Raw genomic sequence first — 27862 nt, 5'->3', positions numbered from 1 at the left:
AGCTGAAAAGTGGAATTTTCAGCACTGTGCATTTGCTGAAATTTCTTTTTATTCCAACTGGAATGAAAAAACCATACTTTAAATTTCCCCAAAAGCAAGATTTTTGCTTTGATAAATATTACGTAAAATGTGAAAGAATATAGTACACCAAGAAAATATACCATATTGATACTGAAAACAAATGTGTTCTGTAGGAAATGTCATCGATATTAAGAGATTCCTCCAATGTGTGTTTGATTTCCAGTGCAGTTCCTTTTTTTTTTCTCTGCTGGAAATTTGGTCTAGCCGTTTTTCGAAGAGTTGTAGTTCTAAAGAGCTGATTCCTTGTTTGTAACCACAAATAAGTACAATAGAACTTGCTTTCTATAAGTTAGATTACTAAATAAACAAGGACACTATTGGCAGCAACCTCCTGCCAGTCCATGAGAATCATCTAATAGAGACCCACAGCAGGGAACATAAGCCATCCCTGTCTGACTGTATTTTAACAATCATTTGTGCAGACCATTTTGCTTGACCTTAAATATCATCTTTTTTTTTTAATAGGAAGCATAAAAAAATGGAAGAAAATGTGTATGACAAATAATTCAAATATCATCAATAGTTCTTCTATGTAAACAGTTTACTGGTATGTTCCATATAATGATTTCCCACAGATTTTGAAGCATGGAATCAATTTACTTTACATAATCTTTTGCCTGTATTGGTGAACTGTGTATCAAGGTATTTAACATCTTTGTTTTTTCAAGACAAGTTATCACTGAAACCCAAGGACAAATGTATCACTTGAACTGCATCAGCAATTCAGATTCATGGCCTCTATGCTCTAAAACTCTGCCTATATTAAAGCAAGAAACCAGTCTGAGGTGACTAGTGAATCAAGACAGTTTCTTCTTAATCTCAGACAGCTAATACTTGGTTACACTCTGAATATCTTTTTATCTTCTTGTAACTCACGTCTGCTGGAAAAAAGGTTTTTTTATTTGAGTTCAGGAACAAGATCATATTTTTCAGTCCTGTCACTTTGCTCTCTGAATCTATGGTGCATTTTAAAGAGAACATTAGGTCTTTTTATTTTCCACATTACTGTAAATTGCGTGAAGTTTGCATTCCTCCTGACAAAGCTACAAGCATAGAGGTATTCTACAACAAAGCCAAAAAACAAAGAATTTGGGCAGCTGAGCAATTACTCCAATTCGAACTAAATAAAATGAAATTAATTACTCCGATTCAAATGAGTTTCATTCAGCTGAACCACCATTTATTGTTTACACACCCTTGACATTGCTGTACAAAAGCAATGCATTTTCTAAAGCTTATCTGTAAGACCAAATATACAGGATCCTATTAAGGTTGCACCATGCTCATGTCCTTTGTTCACAGACCAGGTCAACCAAACCACCCTGTGTGAGGGTGGAGGGGAGAATTAAGTGAAAGACAACAACTGCTTGTCTAGCTCCTCATTAGTGAGCTCCATTCCTCTGTAATACCAGACCATAACAGGATCAAGAGCTTTTTCTTAATCCACGGAAAGTACAATTCAGGGGAAACCATATCTTAAGAAATAAAGGGCCTAATCTAAATTTCCACTGTAGAAGTCAGGGGCTACTCTGACTCCCAGGATATATAGGGTGCTAGATGGTACCCTCTTTTAGAACAATATGAATATATTATGCAGTACAGTCATTTAACTAAATAACCTTTAATAATGTGGTGGTCACAGGTGAGTAGAGCTAAATCCAACCTGCATGCAGGTGCATTCTGTGGCTCCATCCCAGTCTGTGTGATGAGATATTTGCTTCATGTGTGTTGTCTGTACCTCTTACCTACACTACCACTACCTAGGAGGAGAGAATGAGGCATGCTCCCATCTCATACTGCTGTGGAGTCAGGACATACAGCCAGAATGGGCACTGGAAAGCACTTCCGGGCCCTACAGTTTAGATGTAAGCCCTCTGTCCTGCATAGAAATAAGGGCTTTGATCTTCGACAGTGGTAAGCTGGTATCTGAAGCTGTAAGAGCAAAAGTTTGCTCCCCAGAGGAGGGTTTCATGGGTGGCTTCTATTAGGCTGCAATAGGCTCAAAACTAGGCTATCATATACATGGTTTTAACCATTAGGATTTGGTGGCATGTCATTGAGGTGATTTCCAGAGATAAATGAGATAAAACTGAGGTTATGTTACCAAAGAAAGGGGAGAATCTTCATGCTGTTGAGCTACATGGGAAGCAGAATCTCATTCTTTGTGTGCATTCAATGTAGTGCGACAAAGTATATCTCAAGGGAATAGGATGTGCTGTGTAGGAGTCCACACAGCCTTTCCCTGGAGACTGAGGTCTGCCAGGAACAAATATGTGAGCTGTAGCTTTGAGGTGACTGGTCGAAACAAGCAGTACAAATGCATGGTATGCCAGAGACTGATGGCAATTGGATGAAATCATGGCAAGGTGAATAAGGAAACATCTACCTGGGCAACCCATGTGATGCCTAGTGTCAGTGTTAGGTTATCTATTGTCTGTGTATAATGGAAGCATTAGTAATAAGAAAAACAATAATAGTTTGAATATTGTTTCATGTAATAAATAATAGATTCCTTCTTTTGGTCATCATCTGATTCAACCAACAATCACTATGTGCGAAACAATCTTTACATTCCAGAGCTTTAGTTCTCCTGCAACAGTATGTGAGCTCAAAGAAGAGATGGGCTGCTTGCCTTCAGAGATGGGAATTTCTGCAGTATCTCTGTGAGCTGGGGAGGATGTGGAGAAAATGCCCCAAACAGGACAGGGATTCTTCCTTAGAACTCTAATGCAACTTCCCACAGGAACAGAGGACTACTGCAACCTTAGTGCTCTGAGCACTGAATGTATGTTTTTGCATATTAGGACAGGATGATGGGTTTGTGCTCAACAAAGTTATCTGCTATGTTTCTGACCTGACTGCAGAAGAATTTCTGTCCTGCTCAGCCACCTCCCTGCTCTGCCCGTGTACCTCAGTTCCATTAAATGGCTCCCCTTGGTCTAATATAAGGCCTTTGGTTTTGTTTCTTACACAGTGTTTTACTTCTGCCCAGTAGCCCCATCATCTCGTTTCTCTTGTGTTTGGTTCACGACAAACAGCTTCAACACCTCACACTCCTACCCTGCAGCCACCTCCCACACTATCCCCACCATGACTTCTCTGGTTATGTCTCTTGCCCTAATGTACAGAATACTTGAGTTCCAGCTGTCCTACTTTTCCATCACTTCAGTCCTGAGCAATGGCACCTCTTAATAGTCCAGTTGCTCAAATACGGGATACCTCAGCAAAAATCTGCAACAGCAAACTCTACAGATATAATCTGACATTCTCCAAACAGTTGCTTAGCTGAGCAGTCAAGGCTAGTACAAGCACAGTTCCCCCTTTTCTGTCTCATGCTACACTTTTCTACCTTCCAACACCTGATCTGATTTGATTCTCCAAATCTTCCATGGGCTGATCCTGGGCTATTAAGAGCAAGTGCCCTTCTCCCTTTGTGACAGCAGCCTTCCAAGAAAATGGATTTCACCAGGAGCAACCATTACAGAAATTGCAGAAGGCAGCAGCAGAATCTTCCCCAACTGGCCTGGAGATGTGAAAATTCTTACTACTAAAGATGCAAATATCCATGACTCTTTCACACTGTGAAGAACCTCTCTTCATCATAGTTTTCCTGCAGTAACAACTCATCCCCATAAATTTAAATACCATATAAAAACATATACAAAATACATAAAAATATATGTAAAAAAATGTAAATACCAGCAGGGAGAGAACACAAGGAGAAGTTGTCAAAACTCACTTTTTTAAACAACATGGCTGCAGTCACTCAGACAGTGTTGCAAATGTGTGACTGCTTTTTAGCTTTTTGTACAACTTTATGGTGGTGAAGGTAACAGGATGGAATAAAGGAAAGGATATCCAGGCAGAGTATCAGGGAAACACTATAGACAGAGAGATTTGCTGAGCAATGAAGTAGTCTTCCTAAGGGATGTGATGAAATCAACACCAAGAGTAGCTTTGAATTAGGTTGGACAAAACACTGGGAAATCTACCATGGGAGCAGTAGATAGGACTGCTTAGGAAACTGTCCCCCTTATTTTTTGATATGACTGCTCTCTAGTGGTGGCTCTAATTATACTTAGTGGTAGAGGAAATAAGTCTTTGGCACCACTATAGTCAAAACATAACAAGAAGGTAAATGGTGCAAGTCAAGAGTTCTGTTATATGGGAAAGCATGGAGTTGAACAAAAGAAGTTTGCTAAATCCTAAATGAAGTTGTTAAACTCTGGAGACTGGACTCAGAGGGAACACTATGTAACCTTTGTGAACAAATGTTTCTTGCTTACACAAGTATTTGCCATGCTTTTGAACTGTTTTCTATACCTGTTGGCATAGAAATATGCCAGAAATATGTTCTTCAGCCAGACCCTCCTTTGTTGCTATTACAGACATTCGCATTCATGATTTTACTAGTTAATATATTTTTACACTTATGATCAGACACACTTCCTTCCCATTTTTCTCACAGATAATTCCATTGTCCCTGTAGTTTGTTTTCATTGTACCTGTGTATGTAACAGATGATTCTCCAGGGCTCACGCAGAATGGCAGTTTCTCAGCTTGCTTACTAAAATTGCAGAATCTCTGCCATAAAGCCATATAACAATCCAAGCAGCCAGCCTCCTAAGCTAGTAGACATCTCCTCTATAAGACCATCTGCAGCCTCTGTTCTAAATACTGCGGGTACTGGAATGCAGCCTTCACTGCATGCACACCTTAGTTCTGCACTGAGCAGTCACTGAATGCAGAAGACAATTTTCAGTTCTCCTTTTTTGTTCACCTTTTTCTTCATTCTTTGACTGTCCTGTGAATGATGTTCAGATGTAGACCTTGCAACTCCCTCTGTGGAAATCTTCTGAGCAGTGTGAGAACTAGCGAATGAACATACTCACTAGCTGCATACATTGCCCTTCTAGTTGCCTTTGCAAATAGCCATGTCCACAGCAAGTGTGCTAAAATTCAGCTAAAATCCCTGTTTCAAGTCTTTCTCCCTTTTCTTTGGCCACAGGATGCAAATAGATGAGTGTGAAGGCTGCACAAGTTCACAGTGCCTGTAGTGTTGGACCCCAACACCCAGGTATTTGCCCTGTCTCGTAGCTGCCATGAGAATGGTACTACCATTCTCCAGTAGGAAAAGGAACTGGCTGCAGTGTTGAAACCTCCTGCCAGGGCTGTGACAGGGCAAAAAGGCCATTTCTTGCTGTCTGCTCAGCAATGTGAGGTGGTCTTCAGAGCACCTCTACTGACTTGGATTGTGGATCCCCAACTTGGAACTGGACACCATCTGAAGGATAAGAGCATTTTACAGTGCATTGAGGACATGATCCTTAGTTAGCTGGCTCTCAAATGTTAGTTACGTGCACATGTTCTCTCAGCAGCAGAAAGTGAGGTGACTGGGAGGGAAATGGGATTTTTTGAGAAAGCTGAATAGTGTTGAGGACTGTGTAATGTGTACTGGCAGATATACAGGAGAAACAGCTGTTGTTCATGAGCAGTGAAGGGTTATATACTGAAGAAAGACAGAAGACAGCTCTGTTTCCACTTACATTGCCTCTCCATAGGTCACCTAAAGCATGCAAGTGCTTTGCAAAAGAAGGTAGGTATTATTGGTGCTTGACAGGCAGGGAAGCAGAAGCAAAGAGCCATTGACTCACGTTTCTTGAGGTCAGCTAGTGACTCAGAAGCAAGGAGTCCTTTGGCCTTGTGTTTGATCTCCTGTTCTTCAGCTTATCCTGTACAGGGGAGATATCAGCAGTGTCACCAGCAAGGATTCAAACCAAATCCTGGAGAAGTTTCCATCTGCTGAGTTACTTTGGACAAGGGCAATACTAGGTGCTTCCTACACAGTGGAGAGTCCATCATTCCCCAGTGGAAAAGTGACTGTGTTCCTGTGTTCTGGCATGTTCTCAGTAAAACCTAGGGGCAGAGGAGGGGAAAAATCTGTTTCTTACTGTTTTAAGCCCTTAAGAAGTGAGATGTGTCCTTTGCTCTCTAGAGGGTGAGCTTCGCATGCACTCCTCATCTTCAGTTGCTCATATGTGTCTAATTCTTTCTGTGCTTGCACCTCTGCTACTTTCTTATTTCTCTGGTTCACAGACACAACACACTCCCTGATGAACTTCAGGTAGGTATTCCCATTCATGTAAGGAGTAGGGACAGGAAAGTGGGATGCCCCATAGGTCTTAAGTGCTGTAATCTATCGCCATATGTTGCTGTCATACGGTACACCTGGCCTTCTAGGAAAAAGGGGTGGCAGTCTCATCACATCTAGCCAGATGTTGTAACCCTAGCCATGCCAGTGGCCATCATCTTCCCAGGCTGAGCGCAGTTTCTGAGGGACTTTAATCTTTGTGTGCGTGCATGATGGTCTTGTGATGGCCAGTTGATGATAAGGTCCCAGGGAGAATCCTGGTGATGTTGCACACTTCTGTTTACACAGGAAGTCTGTTTGTCCAAGTGCTCATCCCAGATGCAAGCCTACCTAGGTACAAGTAGAGGAAAAAAAACAAAAAAGAAGAAGAAGGAAAAAAAGAGCTGTTTAAGCACTTACTAAACATTTCTCCTGGCCAGAGTTCTTCCCCTCCCTTTATCTTTGTTTCCAAGGGTATCAAATAAATATAGCAAAGCTGAGCAATATACAGAGATCCCTACACATGCAGTCCTTCATCCCACCTCTCATTTCTCTGCTGCAATTCTGGGCACAACTCTGTGCAGCTCTGCTATTGCCTCTTGGAAGGTGGTCCTACTGTTTTCTCCTCACCTCCAAGAGTGCAAAACATGGCTTCTGAATACTCCCACTCTTTCAGTTTGCTCATGCTTACATAGTCTGCAGCCCCCAGAGTTCTGAAACAGCTTTGTCCAGGAGTAAAACGAAACATGTGTCTTGTGGCTAGAAACAGCACATAGTTCAGAACCCAGTGTGCTCCTCTACTCAGCAGTCATCCTGATCACCAGTGCTCCATTACCACAGGAAAACCATGGTGTCTTTATGGGGACAATCTACATAAACAGTGAAGCCCAGGTCCTCTATTCAAGGAAGCAGAGCTCATGGCTTATATTTTGAAGGGTAATCATCTGTCCCATCCCTTGCTGACTGCAAGCTGTTCCAACTATTCTTCTCCATTTCTTTGCCTATATTCTTCATTCTTCCTTCCCTTCCTGCTCTTGTGTCACAGTCCCACTAACAGGCTTGAAATAAGAAAATTAAGCCTTTGAAATGTTCATTTGGCTTTTAGGTTCTCCCCTTCTCCCTGTCAGTCAGTCAGTCTGTCACAACTCTTTGATACATTAAAGGCCCATAGACTGATTGACTATGCCCAGTATACTGAGGTTTCATTCTTGGTTGGCCCCAGGAACTCTAAGTAAATGGGAGATCAATAAAAGCCACTGGCATTTCTTTAAATGACACAAATGCCAGAAGGCTTAGTTCAGTGTAGCACATGTGCATAGGACTCCAAAAAACAGACTATGACCTGTGGAACTTCATGCTTTTTGATAAATCTTCCCAAACAGTTACAGTGGAGGAAAAGCTAGCCAATTGCCTCCTGAAGCATTTAATGCCTTCCTTGTCTGAAAAAGAACTTTCTTGAAATGCAGCATTATGGAAGGGAGTAGTAGCCACAGAGTTTTATAAAAACTATATTAAAAGCCTGCAGAATGTAAAAGAAAATGAGTATTTCTGTATCTACTATAGAATCTAATAGACAAGTCTTTTGCTACAGCAAGACCACTTTCTCAACTCTCTAATTTGCATAAGCTTTAGGAGAACAGAGAAATATTAATGCAGACGAACAGAAGCTGCCTGACAAAGCACTATGAAGGTATCTAGAGACATGTCTACATTTGTCCCACCAGGTGTGTCTTTCAGGAGAGCAGTTTGAAATGCTTGAAATATTCTACCATCCTGGACATCTCAGGGTAAAGCATTCAAAACAACCCTCTCTTTTCCAGCTAAGACTGACTACTAGAGTTCTAGCTGCTATGTCACGTTTGTGTATCTACCTGTGTGATCCCAGCTCCTGTGGTGACTAAGGCACTGTCATACTCATTGTAAGGGTGAGGCGGGGGCACTGCCTGGACTCCCGGCAGGGACGGATACACAAACACAAGGCATATGATGGTTGATATGGAGCGTTTATTACCTCTACATCTGAATGGGGGTTCCCCGGCATTTTCTCGGTCGAGGCAATAATGGAGCGGGGGATCCCTGGCACCACTGGGCATTGGTCCAGGGTGAGGAACATGGCGGGGGGGGGGGGGGGGGCACTAGATGAAGTTTTTCTGTACTATACACATGCATTAAGCATGTTGAGCTCATTGTTATTCTTGATTCAAAGCCCAGGTGCAGCACCACACTGGCACAGGCTCAGCTACATGACTATGGGTCAACATGCCCTGTTGATGCTCCTTTTCCCATAGAATGGTCTGACTAGCTTCCATCACCTATCTTCTCGACATTCTTCCGCACTTTTCCTAACACTTATTTTCAGATTTTGTCTGCTAAGGCTGCAGGGAGGAGACTAGGCCCTGGTTTGAGTTTAGAGAGCTGAACAGAATGTGAGAATTTCTGACATGACATGACAAAGTGCTGGACATGAGAGAAAATAATGTGAGAAGCTGCCAAAAATTACAGACAGCACTATGGGGTGGTGGCTGGATTTCACAGGTGGTTACTGGGCAGTTATGTGAGAAAAGGCAGAATTTTACAGATAACTGAAGGGGAGTATTAGACACTTTTGGAGAATAAGAATCTTGTAAGGCTGACAATACCTAGGTGACTTCATCAGTAATACCAGGTAAGTCTGATATTACCTAGGCAACTATCACAAATAACAAATTTGGGTACAGCTTTAGCAGAACCAGAACCAATGAGGAAGAAAGTAATTAGCAGTGGGTCGTTTATCTGAGAGGGGACAAGGGCAAATAAAGTGATGCATCAAGGTAGATTGGGAAGAACATGCTTGGAAAAGGGGAAGAAGTGGGGGGATAAAAAGGGCTGGCTGACTGCAAGTAGGCAGATGGTCTTGTCTGCTTGACGAGCTTGTAGCTTGTCTGAACAAGCCCTGTCCCTAATCACTGCAGTCTGTCCAACTGTCTTATTAAAGTGTTACTATTTTTTGTGCAAGTGTGCTCTCTTTTATGTGTACATGCATATGAGATCTGCTAACGAACTTCAGGCTGTACTAGCTAGGGATTAGCAGAGCAGCATCTTGAAAGACTAAAGGTCAGAGCTGGAGACTGGATGAAGTGGCCTACGGTAAGGAAATGGATTCTGGACAGACATAAGGTCCAGTCTGAGTCTTAGCGATCCACAAATTTGCGCATGCATGTGAGCGAGGGTATGCGTATGTTCTCCCCTTCCTGTGTTGTGGCAGGGGTGACACTTGTGTCACTCTATTGCAAGATACTCCAAAGTGCTTTAGCAGGGCATTTATCAGGAGCTCACAGTGGAAATTTCCCAGACTAACCTCTGCTCATGTCAAGAGAGTATCAGACTGGAAGTGCTCTCAAAGAAGAAAACTCACAGTTGGCAGTTTGCCTCTTCTGCCTATGTCTCTTTTTCCCTCTAGGCCTAGATCTAGGTTTAGGGCTTTCCCCTCAGTCTCGTCTCTCCTCCCTGAAGAGACATGTGCTGTGTAGCTTCGATCAGTTTTCACAGATGTCTATTATGATGTCATGATCAGAGACTGATGATTTCACTCAGGGCTGCAGGAGGTGAACTCCTCACTGGAGGACATTCGCAGATAAACAAAAAAGAATCAAGACTTCCTGCCCTCCTAAACAGTATCAGCAAATCAACCCTAAACTAAATATACTTAAAAGACTACCGGTACCTGGCAGTTCCTAACATTAAAGCTTTCTGAATTTCTTTCTTATTTCCTGCTTCAAGGAGAGGAAACCTCAGGCTCAATCAGAAGCAATGGACTTAACGTCTGAATCACTGACAAAAATCTTCCATTCTGAGATTCACATGGCAGGCTAGAAAATCATTTCTCACTATTGGCCTCAAGCTGAGAAGTCACTTGTGCTAGCCACAGACAGAACTAAAGATTAGGGAGTCCAATATTCCACCCCAGAAGAACTGAAATAAATAATTAAGTGCTTTAAATACCTTCTGAGAGACATTCAAACCAAAGTACATAAGTTTAAGCAAATAAATAACCTCTAACAAGAGCACATAAGAGAACGTAACTACAATTCTTAAAGGGTACCTAGCTAAATCTATGTTTTTGCATTTAAGGGGAAAGTGAAAAATTTTGAGTGGATATTTATTTGCCTTACAAAATACAGAAACTAGTCTGTTGGTGAGGTTTTAGAGGAGGTTAGTATTCCTCTAACTTGTAAAGTCAGGATTTATCTATCAGTAGCAGGAAAAGGTATTTGATATTAAGCAAGGGGTTGAGTAACCGAATCTTAATGTGGTGAAGTCAATACAGCCTGAGCAATACTGAAAATGGTCTAATGATCACTTACACAGTGATCACAGAAAAAGCACCATGCTGCTGGAAACAGGATAGTACAGGTGAGAAAAGTTGGTGATAGGAACAAGGAGCTTTAGGCCCTTTTTCTAAATTCCCCCCCTATGATTCACCCATATAGAAAAAAATATTTAAGTTATTGCTGCAGTAATTAAGAGGAGTAATAGGGATTATACCTAATTCTCAGTCCTTTGAGGATGTAGGTAGTGATAGCAGGAAGCAGTGGGATTTTCATACCAAGTCTTCCCATTTAACAGGAGTATGTTAGAAAAAGAGTAGTTTTGCTGAAGAAAAGATGCACACATTGTAAAGCCGCACTTGTTCTTCTCTTTTTTGAAATAGGAAAGGTTTGGTAAAAATCAATGCAGTTGTATAAACGACGACAACAGGTAATTCAACACTAGATTCCCACTAATATTGAGTGTACCTATGTTGCCTATGATTGAAAACAGAAGCTTAAAAGAACTCGGAACATAATAGCTACCTTTGTGTATCATAAGATAAGAGTTTCTTCCAGTGGAACTGAAACAAAAATGAGATCCTGCAGTGCAGGGCATAAGCCAACTGTTGGCTAGCAGAAGTTGGAAGAAAAAAAAAAAATCCCCACAGATCTGTAGTTCTCTACCTTGCCAAAAAATAGGTTTGCTACATTTCCTTGGATGTTTTGTACCATCCAGATCTTTGGGCATAACAGACCAGAGATCAGACACATAGTCTTCATTAAGCATGTCCTGAATTCCAGATAGAGTACAAGAGGTAGTGCCCTCTGCTTCAGCATCTCTAATAGAGCTCCTTCTCATGATACAGTGGTGGGATAAATCCCTTTAGTGTATGCTTGGCCTTTCTCTTCCCTTTGGCTTTGATTTCCTTCTCTTTATACCTTTTTCATGTTCCTTGACTGCTCAAAAAAAATATGTTCCTGCCCTCAGTGCTTTGGGTAGGACAAAGAGACCCCATGAAACTATGATGCCTGAGGGCAGAGAAAAATATAGGAGAGAAAACTGGCATTAGACAGCCCATGAGAGACTTTCACAGACTGTCATTGCCACAGTACCCAGGAAGCTCACATTCTAACACTTCGCTTTGTAGTATCCTTTGAGGCACGATAGTTCTACTATCCTCTTGTACAGTCTGGCACATAAATTAAGCAGTTTGCCCAGGTCATTGTTGTGGTTGCTCAGCCTATTACTGAAACCATTTAAACCATCTCTTCTCTCAAAGCATCACATGCCTCTGAAGTGTTTCCTCCTGAAGCAGAGTAGAACTAAACACATCCTCCTCCCATTGCCCCTGTCCCCTCCCAAATTAACCTCACCTTACTCCCAGAATTAAGATCCAGGGCTAAAGCACCTTCATTAGGCAAGCAAAAGCAATTATTCATTCTATGGCCCAGCCTGAGCATGCTGCTACAAGGCAGCAATACAAAGTGAGAAGGGTGAAACTTCAGCAGGTGCACTGCTGATCCTGAATCCTGACAACAGTAAAGACAATACTCAGCTGTGTTCCCACACAAGCTTTATTAAGTAGGTAGTGACCACAAACTGTGTTTGCTTGAGGTGCATGAGCCATCATTTGTCTGTAAGCAGAAGAATAAGATCTTTTACATGGCACTTTCCTCCTATGACATGAGCTCCAGAGAATTGGGATGAGCTGCCCTGTTGCACAATTCACTAAGAGGTCACTTTTCAGTGAAAATATCAGCATCTACTTTACAGGTTCTCTTTTACCATTTCAACTGATGATTGTTATGAGGGCCACTTTAACCATTCAATAGAAATCAGTCTTACTGCAACAATGACTCTACCTAATCCTCTAAGTACATAATAGTAGGACTCTAGAACCAGAAGAGTTAGAGCTTGATCCAAGAGCAACAGCTCTTCACCATTCCAGCCTGGAGGAAGGAGCTGTGAGAGGAAGCTGAACCAAGAATTTATGCTGCAATCCAGATAACCTGTTTCAGTATAACTTGAGTAGTTGCTCAGTCACATATAGATCTCTTCCCCAGCAACATTCAGAGCAGCCTAGGCCAATGTGTTTCTGAAGTCAAAGAAGAAAAAAAGGTATTTCGGGCTCTCATCCAGGGTGCAAGGGTACACAAGTGAAACATATGGAGAACACTATAAGCCAAATCCTTTACCAGCCCAAGTATTCCCATAATAAGCCTACAAGAATAAAGTTACTATTATAATTAAAGGCTAGTTTAAGGCATGTACAGTATTTACAAACATTAAAACCACACTGAGAGGGGAACAAAGTGAAGGGAATAAGGACAGAGCTAGGAAGAAGTTCCCAGGCCCTTTCCTATCAGATGTAACTGAGGAGCATGTCTTTATCTCCTCTGATCCCTTCAGTAGCAAAGGCCATTCAGTGCCTACCTAGATGTTCTCCTGATAATCTCTCTCCAGGGATTCATCTCTAGCACAAGGTTAGAGAGGTTCCATCTTGTCCCACATAATAGTTTATTGCAGCTCATAAAAGGGAGCTTTTAGCAGCCAATGGGCCTGTCTCCCAGCCTAGCAGGAGTCCCAGGGGTGGGGGAACTAGTCAAAAGCAGATATTGGACATCTTCTTAGACTATGTGAAGAGATCTCAGAAGAGGAGAGTGCTTTCTCCAATATCAGCATAAGCCAATTTCAGCCCAGGCCAGTTTACTTCAGTTCAGGTATGAGCTGAGACCAACTAATGTCTGTTCCTAGGTTTTCATCCTCAAGACCAGGAAAGCTGATATCCAGAAGGATTTTGCTCAGACTGTCATTCATGGCGTCCAGGATCAGGCCCTCCATGAGCGACCGGTTTTCAGTAAGGCCAGAGGCTGGCAGTTCAACAGATGACTGCTTAGTGGATTCATGAATAAAAGTTGGAGAGCTTGTAAGGGGGCCAGGCACCATTTCACTGGATTCTGTATTAAGCAGTTCCTGAGGGGACTCAAAGAGGGGATTTTTAAGGGGAGTGCTGTTAAAACCCAGCAAGTCCTGGTTTTCCTGGAGAGATGTGAATGGCAACTGAAGGGTTCTCACTGGACTGAAGTCAAGTTCATTACTTTCCTTGGCTAATGATGCAGATTTCCAGGGATCAAGGCACCCTAGCGGGGGGGTAGTAGCTGGGACTTTGCTGGGAGTGGAAGAAACTGGCAACTTGCTGAACATCTCCTTGACTGGTGTTTTAAAAGGCCCCCCTTCCTCCTGGGAGCAGCTGAGCTGCGATACATTCTCTAGAGCCTGGCTTTCCTGCAGGAAGGGAAGGTCTGCCCCTAACCGGAAAGTGTCAAGGCCATTGCCCTCTGGCAAAATGAGGACCGGCTCTTCTGAGCAAGGCAGCGCTAGGCGCTGTTTCCTTCTGGATCTGCCCATTTCCTGCCTCTCCCGTCTCTTTATAACTAACGTGTCGGAAAAGCCCTTAGATGGGGACTTCAATATGGTGAAGTGTTTCTTCTGCTTTGTGGCTGAAACTGGGAGGAACAAGCCTGGCTCTTCCTTTATAGGTAAAGTCGAGGTGAATGGGGACAGCCAGTCATCTGGTTGGGAGCCTTCCTCCTCCTTTATACAGCAGGCCTCGGGGAAAGAAGCTGATTCCTCACTAGGCTGGGAGTTGCTCTCCTTTAGAGAATGGGTTGGGGCAAATAAACTTTCATCACATTGACTCTCCTCCTTGACAGCAGTCATTGGTAAAGAGGATGACTCTTCAACAGAGAGTGACATCTACAAAAAACCCACAAGTGATAAGCAGTCAGTAAGCAAGGATCTAACACATCCAAAAATACAAATGATAGTGGAAAGAAGAATAGAAATACTGGCAGTAAAGAAGATAATCTTCAGAAAACAGCAGCAATAACAGCAGATAGAGCTTGATCTCTGTGTGAAATTAACACAGAGAAGCCTACAAATCACATGGAAAGGATTTTAACTAAGTGACTGGAAGTCATGCCCTTGAGACCACTATGAAGAACTGTTCTAGGTGGACAGGCAGGAGGAAAGCTAAATATTTCTGGAACATGTAACTGCTTTGATTTCTCCTTACAATATCTACATGTAAAATAACAAAATGAAGGAGCACTGTTTTCACAGAAGGGGGGAGGGGGGGGAGAGGGAGGGGGAGGGGGGGAGGGGGGGATGAAGTAGCAGGCATACAAAGAAAAAATAGGAGTGGGTTAAGAAAGATGAAAGATGTTATTGCTTTATAGGGTCTAGGTGTTGAAGAACAGTCAGTGAGATGCCAAGAGTTTAATGTTTAATAGCTGTTTTGATTCAGCCCAGAGTTAACTGGGTACTTGCTTCTTGCTAATTCTGTGGAATTCCAAAAACTAAGACTACATAGGAAGAAATGCTCTTTCAGTGGCAGTTCCTTATGTTAGGGCTGTCTCTTCAGACCTGTCAAAATCTGATTATTTTAGGGACAAGACAAAGCCATTGCTCACATTCCTATTTCTTCAGATCTGAGCAGTAGAGAAAGATGGTCTTGACTATTTAATCCAGAGACCTCCCTCTCCTCTAGTGAATTAAAGCAACATGCTTATAGCAAGTCAACTAGTTGGTAAGTCACCCTAGAGACAGAAAAGGACAGCAAGGATTGTTACTGGCTCATTCCTTGCCATAAGCTTATCTTTTGGAGGACCTAGTAAAGATGCACAAAGGAACCATGCAAAGAACAGGGTCCAAAGAAAGCAATAACTATGGGAGGGGAAAACAAAAAAACCCAACCTTTGGAGCAATGCGCACACGCTTATTGCTCCGGACAGTCTCTGAGCTGTTGAGGGATGTCCCTTGTGCCATGGACAGAGGGACCTTCATAGAAGGCTGCAAGACAAGAGGCTGACTCAGAGGAAACTGGATCGGAACAAGGTAGGAGTTGATGCGAGGAAGCAAAGGCTTCATCTTTCGGCCTGAAAGGGAAAAGAACAGATTTACTAGCCTCCTGCCCTTCCTCTACTGCCTCTTGAAACCCAGGCACCTGGCAGGAAGTCCTTCTAAATCCCCCTTAAATAACCAGCTGATCAGAGATAGAATCACCAGCCTTCTCTGCTAACTTTGAGGATACAAATCCTAAGCCAGAAGCCCTCATGAACAAGAAAATATAGTTCTTCGTACAAATCCTAGACCTAAAGTTGGGGGGAGCTCTGCTCTCACTCCATTTTGAGCACCTAACTCCCTCCATCTCCCCCCCACATCCTGTCTCAGACATAGCAGCACTATCTCAGCTCCAAATCTGCCAGAGGGGAACTGTCCTAGGAAGCCTTTGAGCAGGCAAGACTGAGTCACAATTTCCACTTTTATTCCGGTGAGAATCTGGGACAGTCTCCAAGATTTAGGGGACGGATTCTTTTTCACCTAGGCTGATGTAGACACTCACGTGCATTATGAAGTTCAGTTTTGCTGCTGCTGTTGCTTCCCATGTTCTTCTGGGGATCTTGAACATGTCGCTTTTGCTGCTGCAGTCATGAAAAAAAGAGGAGAGGAAGGAGAAAAGAAAGATTTAAAAAGAAGAACCTATCTTTGTTCAGCTGCCTCATTCAGAATCGTGAATCCAGAGGCCTCTGCTAAGCTAACACAGACAGAGCAGCTGTTACCACCAAGCACTCATGCTGGCTCTATTTCTGTGCCACTTGCTATTTTGTGGCATGCCATCTCTAGGCCAGCTACCAACCAAAAGCCATGTAGAAAGAGAGCTGACACAGAGCTGCTCCAGCTGTGGACTCTGCTGCAGAAGTAACCGGGTATTAGTGTCCTCAGTGCCTGAAGAAAGGCAAATAGGATGACTTCATTGTTTATCGGATCTCTACACAAACCATAGACTGGATGTTTGAGTAGAATAATGGAGGCAACAGAAGAATCAGAGGTCTAAGCAGATGGAAAGAGGGCCAGGGCAGTAGCAGTGACAGAAAAATGCTTGATTGCCTGCTTGCACATCTGTCATTGCTAAAAAGCTGGTTACAAGAGAGACAGCAAACAAGTTCATCCTTCCAAGTCACAGTGCAGCTACATTCCAATAGGACAAAAGGAGCACACAGAGATCCTACTCCCTCTGGATCTGAGCCCCAAAACACATTGGGACTACAGCCAGGGAGACCAGAATTGTACCTGAAACCTCTGGCTGGGCTTGTTCTCAGAAGGCTCTTTGCAGCCTACTTCAGCAGTAGGCTTCTAGTCACTCAAAGTTGTACAGCTTTACCGACTAACAAAAAGCATATCAACCGAAGGCAATAGACCTTTGGCTCAACCCTTTTCCCTAAAATGGGAGTGTGTGGAGCTGTTTGACTAGGTTCAGCAGTGACCCAGCTCCCTCCCCAAGCCTTCTGTCTTTTCCTACAGTGACTGGCAAGAGGAAACTGGAAGCCCAAGCCCCAAGCCAGAGGGAAAGTCTTACTGATTCAGAGTGCTCAGGCGATGTTGGTGACCCCAAGTCCAGCGGCTGGTGGCAGCAAGGCATTGAGAGGGAGAAAAATAAGAGGAAGTTATCAACCAAAGGGGAACAAATGGGGCATTTTAACCTTGTGTAATCTGAGCAAACTAAAAATTGAATCTGCCCACCCACTGCAAAAAACACAGGAAAGACTGACCACACCTACACCAGATTCTGGTTTCTTTCACAAAGTGATAATTCCTAAAACATCCATCTGGGAAAGGGCAAGTCTGCCTTGTGACTCTCTGGTCAAAACAGCATAGGAACTGTACTAATGACCACTTCAGTGGAAACCTTCCCACTAGGAGTTTACATCAGGCCCATGGAAACAGGTCAAACAAGCTCATTATTACATTTGGCACACCACCTGAAGAATACACATGTCCCAAAGAAGCTCCAATGTATGTACACACCCACAACACCTTCTCTTTCAAATACAGAGCTTTTCGATTTGTCGAGCAAAAGAGACTTAATCCAGCTTCTACAAAAAGGCTGATGTCAAAGCAGTTTATCCTTCCTGCTAAAATAAGGTGCATCGGGCTAGTGTGGCATTTAGGGACTGGATAGACTGTGAGATTTTCTTTGCATGAGGCACTCACCTTAAACACCTGGTCCAACGTCAGGCAACGGTTGGCATCAGGGTGAATAGTCCAAAAGGAGATTTTACCATTAGCAGATGTTTCACGGACAAACATATCATGAAGGGACAGATTGTGCCGAATAGAGTTCTGGGGGAAAGAAAAAGCAGTAGTTTTGTTATCAGCACAGCAGGACCTGCCTCAGACATGACTGCTCTGGTACAGAAATTCTGTTCCAAAGTTTAGGCGAAGTGGATCTTCATATTTACTGCATACCCAGCCAACCCTGTCATAAAAGCCTTGTATTCTCCTTACTCCCAAGATCCCTATTCTTACTTCAGTGACCAAGCATCCCACCATCTTTCCTATGTGGCATGAGAAAAAAGGATCCTGGAAATGGAACATGGACATCTGGAATGAGAGGGCACTTGGGGTGGGAGATATTTAAATTAATTTCCATCTTGCTGTGCAAGCTGGGGAACAACTTTTCATTTTCATCCAAAAGGCTTATGATATTATCACCCTGTGGCCCACAGCTACTTGAGGGTCTGCATGTTACCTTCCAACCTGGCTTGGCCACATGCTTAAAATAAGGGAAATGATCTTCAATCCAGGTATAGATGTCCTTCAGAGTCATACGCTTCTTCTCAGTGCTGTTGATGGCAAACTGGATCATGGCCATGTAGGAGTAAGGGGGTCGTTCTGATACTGAATCCTGCCAGGAGGAGGAAGAGGAAGGAACAGTAGCAGCAGAATCTTCTTCAGTCTGAGAGACAGAAGGAACAATATATGAGTGCTTGCAAAGCTGAGGAGAAGGGCCAAGGAACACTCCTGGATCCTCCAGGTCCTGCTATTCAAATCAGTAAAGGGGAATCTCAGGTTACTTAGAGATGGTCATGCCTGGTTCTTTCAAGTGATCTGATCCACATGCATTGCTTCCCTATCAATAGTTTTAGTGCATGCTCTATTGTCTCTTCCTGCTTACCTTGATTCTTTCCTGCAGAGGAATTCGGTTCTCTTTCTCAGTTTCCTGCTTCACAGAACATGGACTTAGCCCATCAGATCTCATCTTTCCCAGCCACTGGATGTTAGTGAGACTATTATCCAATACAGAGCTAGTTGCCTCACTGCTGCCTGTTGGGATAACAAGCCCATAGCTCTGTTTACTCATGAGTAACACTCTTCCCCCTTAATCCCAAGTGCCAAAAGGCCACTCTTCTCAAAGACAGAGATATCTTATGTCTCAGGATAGGGACAAGACAGTATTGCAAAGATATATCCACAAGACACTATCTTGAATTCCTGATTTCATATGAATCTGTCCAATTTCTGAAAAAAGCTGCAGCCCAAAAATCCCCCCTGAAACCAGACTATTACTCTTGACCGAAACCAGGACAATGTTGACTACAGTACTTTGAGGATTCAAGTATTTATAGCTAAAGGATAAATCTAATAGGCAGAGGCCAAGAAAAGTGATGGCATAAGCTCCAGCAGAAAGATCCCAGCACAAGACCTAAGTCAGAAGCTTAGATATGTGCAGATTTTTGAACAGCAGTGATGAAAACTAACAGATATGGTTTTACTACTTCTGGTGAGGCTGTTTGTAGCAATACAGCTACTGGAGCTGCCTATGGAGTCTGACAGACAGTACTATACCATGGGATAAGATTTGTTACAGCCACAAAGAAGCAAAGCTTTTTTTTAAGTTGTAAACACACATTTGATCTGAGCAGCCATTCAAAATAAAATCCATCCCACTTCTAGCATTTGCCCTGAAGCTTCATGAGACAGCCAAGTAGGAAAGACTTACCACACAGTTATTAAAGGAGGGGAAACCATCTCTGCTTCAAAGCTCTAGGCCCATGTGTTCTGTTGCTCATTAGAATGTTCTATGCTAGTCTTGATTCCAGTCATAAACCTTTTGCTAAATGGAATTTAGTATTTTGTTCTTCTAGTCTTGATTTCCTCAACTGACTCCTCTTTCTTCTCCAGCACTAAAACTTTGCTCTACTATATATACACCTTGATACACCACACCTGTCTCTTGCACAAAAATATATCCAATAAGAGCCTTCAGGATTCACTACATATGAATAGCTAATGCACATCAATTATTCTGTAGTTAACTGAATAGTTTTCACTATTGCATACTGATATTTGGGCACTACACTTATTGGCACACTTCAGGTCTCGTTCTCTATATGGCAGGACAAGAAAAGGGTAAAGACTACGTACCATTGCCTTCCTGTTCCTGCCCAACCATAGAATCAATTCCTGAGCGCCAGGGCATTGTCCCTCCTGCAAAACCAGGGGTCTGGATAACATTCTTCTCTCTTTCCCAACTGTCTGCCTCATTGGGTGCTGTACTGGCTTTCTCTTCTGATGGGAGATGTTGCGATGCTACTGGATCTGCTGAACGAGAGGTGCCCCCACTGCTAATAAGAATGAATTTGTTGGGCCCGTTGCTGCCACATTCTTTTCCTTTCGCTGTCAGTGCCTCAATGATGCTCTGGATATTAGCACTTGTAGGGATGGCCACCACTTGTGTGTTGGGCATAATAGGATGGTTGATGATCTTTATTCCTGCTGGGAATTTCTGCAGGCCACAGTCCATTTTGTGTCTGGGTTGGTTGCTGTGTTGGCTCCCTTGGCTGTACTCCTGCTTAGGAGTCTTTTTAGCCTGACCACTGGGCTCATCTCTTGCTGAAGTACTGGCTGCATCCTTCTGTGGGAGGGTCAGTTTCCGTCTTTTGAGAATTAAGGGCCTGCGAGGGCTGGTCCTCATTATTGATCTGTGCAGTCAGTCTCCATTGAAAAGGAGAAGAACAAATCCTGCAAAACAAAGGATGCAACATGAAAGCGTGAAATCACCAGGGGTGCACACACATTCTCAGCAATTGCTATGAATCTAGAAACAAGGAAGGAATCAAAAATTAATGCTTTTAACAAGATTCACAAACCTGTTGGAAAGCAGCACTACACTTTCTTTATCCACACCCTCTGTAAACAGGACAGGAGAGATATTTGCAAAGTAGATAATTTGCGTCAGAAGTTGAGAGCCATAGAGTACGTAATAATGAAGAAAGTATGTGTACCTGCCTTACAGACACAAGATGTGCCTTACACCTCAAGACTTAGCTGTGAAGTGACTTGTCCAGAATCAGTCAGCAAGCTGGAGGGAAGAGAAGCTGGAACAAAGAAATAGCAGTCCTGATTCTTATATCTCATTGCTGTAGCCATCAAATCACACAGCTTTGGAGAAAAGGGGATTTAACAGATGATAAAAGATCTAGGAAGCAAAGATCTCTCTAGAGATTATCTCCTGGACACTACAAAGTCACACAATAAACACACCTGAAGCAAGAAGTGCTTTAAAATAAATTCAAACTAAATGCTTTGGCCATTCCTTCTGTGGGCTTGTTAAGAAATAGAAAAATATTCATCCTAGGGCAGCACACAATTTTAATTTTGACCTTCTAGACAAAAAAAAAAAAAAAAAGTAAATTTTAGAATGGCAGGACAAGGGAGAAGATCGAATTCAGAGATATTGATTTCAGGGTAAGATGCTGTGTGGCCCTTTTGAGAGCACCAGCAACAAATATCATTCCAGTCATGAATTAGGCAGAGATTGTCTCTTGTGGCAAACTATAAAAGAACAACAGTACACACATTGTATTGATTATTTATCATGTAGGATCATAGGCAGAACTGAAATAAAAAGAAAATATGTCATTCTGTATTGGTGGATTTGATTCAGCCAGGTAGGAAACAAGAAAATTCTCAGTAAGAATCACCTGCACAGCTACAAAAGGGAAAGAGTCCAGCAGATAAAAAACAGAGCTGCTGCTCTGTGTGTTGGGAGCAGACAGCCACAGGATCAAAGGCTGCCCAACTGAAGGTCACCAGCAGAAACACTCAGCATTACACAGAGGTCATGTCACCTAGGCACACACCCAGGCCCTTTGCAATCTGCTCTACTCCCTTAAACAGAGATCCTCACAAAATAAGGATGGATGTGTAACCTTTAGCCCATTTCCAATAGGTTGCATCCCTACAGGAGCAAGTCAGATCCTGAAGAGGCCCCAAGCTGCTACCAGTAAAAGCTCAGGAGCAACCCTGTTGTATACACAGCCCCATGGGGGCAGTAAGGAGGTGAGCGCTAAAGGGCCAAACACACATTCCCCAGCTCTTTCTTTTCCCCAAGTTCAGCCCTCTCCATCCCCCATCTCCCCCTCCCAGACCGTGGGGTACTGCCAAGCCTGCCGCACTCACCGGTGAATCTGGGTTGCCTCCCTTAGAGCCCCTCCACCAGCACCCTGACATGCCCAGGCCCTGGCCCAGGCCTTTCCCTCACCCCAGCCACCCAGAGCTCTTAACGCAGCCCTCACACGGTTGCCCGGCTGCTACCTCCAGTCTCCACGAGCAAATATCGAGGGGAGCGCGAGGGGTGACGGGTACAGATCGCCACTCACCAGCTTTCCGGCTAGGAAGGAGACGTAGAGGGAGGAGGCGACTCAGGCGCTTCCGGACTCCACCAGCGCTCGCTGCGCAAGTCGTTTCCCGGTTTGAATTTGGCGCCCGGCGACTCGTTGGCATCACGTGCCAGCCTGGCCCAATGAAATGCAGGTCTGTGAGGGGCGGGGCGCCGCAGGCCAATCGGCGGCGGCGGCGGTGGAAATTACGGATGTGGTGCGATGCTGTAAGGCGCTATGGTCGTCCTTGCTCAGCTTGCCGGTAGGTCTGAGGAGGCGGCTGGGGAGTGGGTGGTGGTTGCTGCCCGCCGTCGCCTTGTTCCTGAGGCCGTAGCGCGTTCCGTGGGGGTTCCCCTTCCTCAGGGTGATTACACAGTGGGTGCTGGAGGAGTCTTCTCAGTGCTTGGTGCGGGTCGGCGTGGGGGAGAAGGAACTGGCGTGGGGATGGGCGGAAACAACTCCTGATCGTGTGTTCATGAGGCAGTGAGTCCCTGCGCGTTGCACTAGTACCTATTGCTGTATAAAAAGCGCTGACTTCAGAAGCTTGCTTAGGCTGCTTTGTGAAGGGCAGCTGAGTTTTATTAGGTAACAACTATTAAGACTGTGCCTTGCTATGGAAATGTACAAGATTCACTAAATAGGATGTACAGCTTTTGTGAAAGTTTGCAAAAGAATTAAGTTGTTGTATAGCCTCTTATGCATTAATCAGAAAATGCATTTCTCAGAAAATGTTTTCTTTAAACTTCTTCACCTGTGCTAATGTGCTCTTGAATAGAAATTAAAATGCCACTAAAACTTATTCACTAAGTAAATAAAATCATGCAGAGTATGTAGAATACATGAGCAAAATGGCAAGTTATGTTCTGTTTTGTTTTCTTTAAAAAACTTTTAAAATTCCTGAAATGAAAAAAATAGTCGTGGCTAGTAAATGGAAAGACTTCTGGTCTTTCCTAATTTTAAACTAGTAGATCTCAGCCTTGCAAAGCAGCTTTATCTGTGAATTGAAAAAGGAAAAGAAGTTTTTTTGACTTTCAATTTCTAAGCCATTTTTCAGGTAGGACTAGACTAGACATAGTCCTGTTGTGAAGAAATTATTTCTTTAAATCTTCTGGAGAGCTGGTTTGATAGTCCAACAGACTCTTATTTCATGTTTGTTTCTTTTCTAGCAGCTTAGTGGTTTGAATTTCCTTAAAATTTCAGTGACCAAGCCTGTTCTGAATACAGTTGGGTTTATATTTCAGTATTTTAGTCAGGCCTTATCATAGACTGATATCTGTCACTATTAATTTCTCTTAAAAGCTTTTAATGAAGAAGAATTCTTAGGTGAGTTTAAGGTATCTGATTTGTGTATCTAAAATACATACTTTCATAAGGAACTAATTTTCCCAGTAATGCTGAGTCTTGCTCAAAATGCCAACTCAGAACTCCTTTTGCAGCTGAGGCATTTTATGTTGTTTGCCTGTCTCTCTTCCCCCACTGTATCTGGCTACTTGCTGTCATGAAGCTGGGGGGGGGGGGCTTTAATTATCTATTTTATTGTGCTTTTGCTAAATCCGCATGAAATCAGCTACAAGACTCAAAACTACTGGTGTAAATGTGGAGTTTATGTACAGATATGAATATAGTACTGTTGCATAAGGGTTTTACTTGGAAATCTCGGTCTAATTTTTAACAAATGTAAGTTTGTTTTCAAATCCATTTATTTGCTTTCTACAGATTTGAGAGCATTTTAGCATCTTCTCGGGGTGCTTTCCTCTTTCTCCAATTGATACTAACAAGCATCATGAGGCTTCTAAGTGGTTTTACCACACCTCTTGATGCCTTCAAAGAAGAAATGTACCCCCAAGGCCAGGAAGGCAGAGCTGGTATTCCTTGAGAGGCCGCGAGAGGGACCTATCCATTTCTATGAATCTCCACTACCTTTGGCTGAGAATCCAAGATGTGTTCCTACCAAACCTGTAGACCAAAACACCTCTCCTGCCTGGGTTGGTATAGATCATCTTTCCCTCTGTGTCCCACCAAAATGTTTTTTCAATATTCTCTTGCATGTCTCAACAAAAACCTATCTGTCCCAGATGCTGAAAATCAGTAGCATGGACCTGCATTCATTACAGTTGGCTAAAACATAAATAAGTACTTTTGAGTTGCTTCACATTCTAGTCACAAACAACCAGTGATGTCTTGGTTATTTGAAAGCATAAAACTGTACAGTGTATACTGATCAACTATTACTATTTGTCTTCTGGAAGACTAACACTAATGAGAACACTGCCTTATATGGCAACTGAAAATCCTGCATGTGATAAAACATTGTTCTGGGGCATTTTTCTTAATTGGCTTACTGCTTGAAATAATGTATGAACTCTAAATGTTAGATGTTAAAGTACTAGGCCTTTCATTTAAATCAGGCTTCAGGTATTCTGGTGCTATGCTAAATTTAGAATGAATAATCCTGGAGTGGAGGCCTGTGTTCCCTAACCTGCCCTCTTTTTCATTGTATGTTTTGAACAGTTTCTCTCCAAACAAAGCATTCTAATGGGCTCCTTTTCTGGTTTGAAAGAATATTTCAGGGATTGTTTGCACTGTCCTAAGATGCTCTGAGAAGCCTGATTTCAAACCCACATGAGATGTTCCTCTGGCCTTGGGTACCTAGAGTTATTTTTGTGATGTCTTAACTTCAGTGGAACACTTTCATTTTTTTCCTTTTTAATTTTATATATGGAGGTGACACACATGCATGCACATACCCCTTGAATTCTAAATGTACAATGATTCTAGAATGTATTTGAAGCCAACAGCACCAAAACTATCAGATGTTATTCCATTTGAGAATGCTGGTAGGCTTGCAACTTCCCAAAGCATCCTCTGCAGATCTCCTCTCAACTTGTCTTGGTGCCAACTGAGAGTTTCTGCTCATCTTGTGGGTATGTTAAGGCTTTCACAAGCTTTTGACTGCTAGGGAGCTACCTTGTTAAAACCTAACTTGCATGTCCTCTGAAGCCAGGAAGTCACATCTTCAAGGTTAGTAGCTCACTGATGTTCCTGTAAGTTGTGTGCCAGGATACTGTTATTGGGGGATTGCTGCTCTATTATGCTATGCAATGGCTTTGCACTCAAGCAGTACAGATGTACAATAGAAAATCACAACTCTTAATATAAATTACTCAGTAGTGCCTAATTTTTGAGACTGCAGTAACTTCAAAGCCCTGAAAGGGTACTGTAGTAGCTGTAGCTAGATCCTAGGCTATTCCAAGTGCTATGTCCTCTAGAGGAAAGCAGAGTGCAGAATGTTGAACCTGACCCCTTCTGTTGAGACCCAGGAAGATAAAGAATACTTTACTCAAAAGCTGGAAACCCTTCTATTAATAGCTTGTAATCTTTCACAGAAATTGATTGTTGAGCTTTGACTGTCTTCTATAAAACACTGACATTGGATGCCCAGTTGGCTTTTTCACCTTAGATTACATTAAGGCTTTCAAAAGACTCCCCTAAAACATCTTTATTTCATAACATATAGTTAATCTCTGTATTCCAGAGTAACACACCATCAGAAAGCCACAGATAACTGCAGTCATTTAATACTTCTAAGTGGGCATCCTTTATTTGAAATCATCTTATGTATTGATGTCAGTTGAACCTGTTTAGGGAGACTGAGGTTGTAATTTGTTGAATTTATTCAATTATGCTAAGACACAGCATGAAATAGTATCCAGCTCTGAACTGTTTTAAATCAGCAAAGGTTAGAGGAGTAGTTGTCAATTAGACTTTTTTTTAAATCCCAGGTCTTGTGTGCTTAAGTTACAGACAGCAGCTCACTTAAACCATACTCCCTTTTCAGAAAAGAGTGGCAGAGCATAGTTTCAAAGTTCAGTGGGGTTTCCTGCTTACCAACTTGGTTAATGACTGATTTTCTTTGCAGAAAACCAGATTGCCCATGTAATGAAAACACTGAAGAAAGATGGGAGGGAGGAAGTAGAATGGGGTTGGTGTTCCATTGTCTGGGGAAAAATTACTCCTTTCATCTGTCTTGCCCTTTAGGTGTGCCCACAGTTTGAAACATCTGAGCCAGTAAGCTTGAAAGGATGTCAGAAGAAGCCTGGTCCTCATAGAGGCCAGAATCGGGATTCCAACCACAGTTCGCTTCATCCAGGAGGTGCTTGCCGAAAAGCTATAGTCTGCAAGTTTCCTGCTTTAACTTTTGAGACTTCAGAAGGACATGCAGTCCACTCCTCAGATGGTCTGGATCACTCAAGGAAGAACACAAAACTCTCTCATAGGCAGCCCAAAAAAAGGACAGCAGCAAAAGCCAACATCCAAGTGGATAGTCATAAAAACTGTAGAGAAGTATCTTCACTACCTGTTGCTCAGCCTGTAGAATCAGAAGTCTCTAGTTCCCTAGATATTCAGACTCCAAATCTGCCTTCTGTAAGGAACTGGAGATGCAGCAGCACTTTGCCACAAATGAGTAGCCATGCCTGGCTTCCACATAATACTTTGGCACCCAGTATTGATCCCCCTGGGAGGGGGGGCTCAGCAGCAGTACTGGTTACAGATACTCCAGAGCATGAGTATGGATTAAAGGTAACCTGGAGACAGCGGCCTCATATAATGAAATACCTGAGGGAGAGAGGAAGGCTGAGTGCTGGTGATGTATTTGTGAAGAATAATCAACCCTGCTCTCTCTAGGAGAGGCCAAGGTGATTTTAGACTTGATGGGAGCAATAATTCAGTTATGTGCGAGGACAAATCTAAACAGAAAATGGTATTTTCAAGTATAAAGAAAGGCAGTAACTTAAGCCAAAACCTGTACTATGGCTTGCTGATCCTATTGAGAAATAATCTTAGGGTGTGGGGGGTTTTATTACTGTATTTTGATTGTTTCCTTTGAGAAGGGGGTGCCTCTATAGCAGCTCTCTAGTCTACATGCCTTCTTGCAAAAGCTGCTTTCTAAACCCAGAAGTGATGAAATGCAGGCAACACGGGGATAGGGGGAAGGGCCTAGCACTCAGCTGCAACAGGAGAGGTGACAACAAAGGGTTCTGAGCCCTCGAGGGAGGTGCTAGGCAGGACTAACGCTGCTCGCCCTGAAGCCGCTTCCCCCGAGAGCGCCTGTCTTCCCTCCCCGCGCTCCCGCGTATCGCTGGCGGGGCGCGGCGCGTTACGGCTGCCGCGCTACGGTCAGGGTGTAAATGCCGGCTCGCACTACGCATGTGCGGTGCTCGTTCCGTCCCGCTGGGGAGCGTCACGGCCAGTGGGCGGGCGGGCTGAGTGCTGCGCCTCCGGCCAATGGCGGCAGGCTTCAGTATCGAGTACCGTTGCCACTAGTAGCGGCTGGGCCTGGGCGCGAGCGACCAGGGTCCTATAGCAACGGCGGGGGCGAGGATGGAGAGCGCGAGGGGCTGCGGCGCGCCCGGCGGGGGCAGGTGGGCCAGGCCCGGGCGACCGGGATGGCGAGAGAGGGAGGGAGGAGGTGGGCGGGTGGTGCGGGGGCCCGGCTAGGGGCGGTGGCCAGGAGTGCGGCTCGGGTCGTCGCCGGGAGTCGCTGGAGGCGGTCCGGTGCGCGGGACGCTTCCCGGTTCGGGCCCGCCATGGCGCGCGTGGGCGGCAGTGTCTGCCCAAAGCAGAACTGGCGGGCGCGCGGGGTCCCTTGCGCTTCGGGATGCCGTGCTTCGTAGTCGCTTCAGGAGCGGTTCCTGCGGCTATGGAGTACACTGTGGCCGTGTTGTTTAGCATCTGCCGCGGGACCTAAGTATAGTAACACGATATAGCGTTTGCATTGCCATAACCCTACCAAGGTAAAAGCTATGGGCAATTGTAAGTGGTGAAAGGCACTAAAAGCAGTGCACTGGCACTTACT

At 43.6% G+C, this 27862-nt stretch overlaps 2 protein-coding genes across 17 annotated transcripts in view; one reads left to right on the top strand and one right to left on the bottom strand.

Moving 5' to 3' along the window:
• Positions 1–960: 960 nt before the first annotated feature.
• Positions 961–22145, bottom strand: FOXM1 (forkhead box M1). 9 transcript variants are annotated; one of them, XR_010390975.1, is made up of 10 exons: positions 22006–22141; positions 19769–20365; positions 18519–18667; positions 18093–18299; positions 17555–17683; positions 16920–16964; positions 15906–15984; positions 15257–15438; positions 5736–6562; positions 961–5365 (listed from the first exon to the last, which is right to left on the bottom strand). XR_010390975.1 is itself a non-coding variant. In XM_064518068.1 (9 exons), exons 2-9 carry the CDS (start codon positions 20316–20318, stop codon positions 6542–6544), a joined length of 1362 nt encoding a protein of 453 aa, XP_064374138.1. In that variant the 5' UTR covers positions 20319–20365; positions 22006–22141; the 3' UTR covers positions 961–6541. The 9 variants fall into 9 exon arrangements, 8 of the variants coding, with proteins under 8 accessions (XP_064374138.1, XP_025968428.1, XP_025968421.1 ...); XM_064518068.1 differs by having other exon boundaries at positions 961–6562; XM_026112643.2 differs by lacking the exons at positions 961–5365; positions 5736–6562 and adding an exon at positions 12058–14257 and having other exon boundaries at positions 18093–18248; positions 22006–22145.
• Positions 22146–22209: 64 nt separating this feature from the next.
• The window catches only part of TULP3 (TUB like protein 3), a 39023-nt gene continuing 33370 nt past the window's right edge, over positions 22210–27862 (top strand). For 2 of the 8 annotated variants that reach the window (XM_064518112.1, XM_064518104.1), the window contains exon 1: positions 22210–22267. In XM_064518112.1, coding sequence (XP_064374182.1) covers positions 22218–22267 — 50 coding nt within the window. In that variant the 5' untranslated portion in view covers positions 22210–22217. Of the gene's footprint in view, positions 22268–26459; positions 27429–27862 lie in introns of those variants that run through there. The other 6 variants (XM_026112630.2, XM_064518126.1, XM_026112631.2 and 3 more) reach the window with 3 other exon arrangements.

This window comes from Dromaius novaehollandiae, chromosome 1, assembly GCF_036370855.1.
Source record: "Dromaius novaehollandiae isolate bDroNov1 chromosome 1, bDroNov1.hap1, whole genome shotgun sequence".
In the NCBI taxonomy this organism is placed as follows: Eukaryota; Metazoa; Chordata; class Aves; order Casuariiformes; family Dromaiidae; genus Dromaius; species Dromaius novaehollandiae.
The sequence above is the reverse complement of the archived record's forward strand: the minus strand, read 5'-3'. Positions and strand labels throughout refer to the sequence as shown.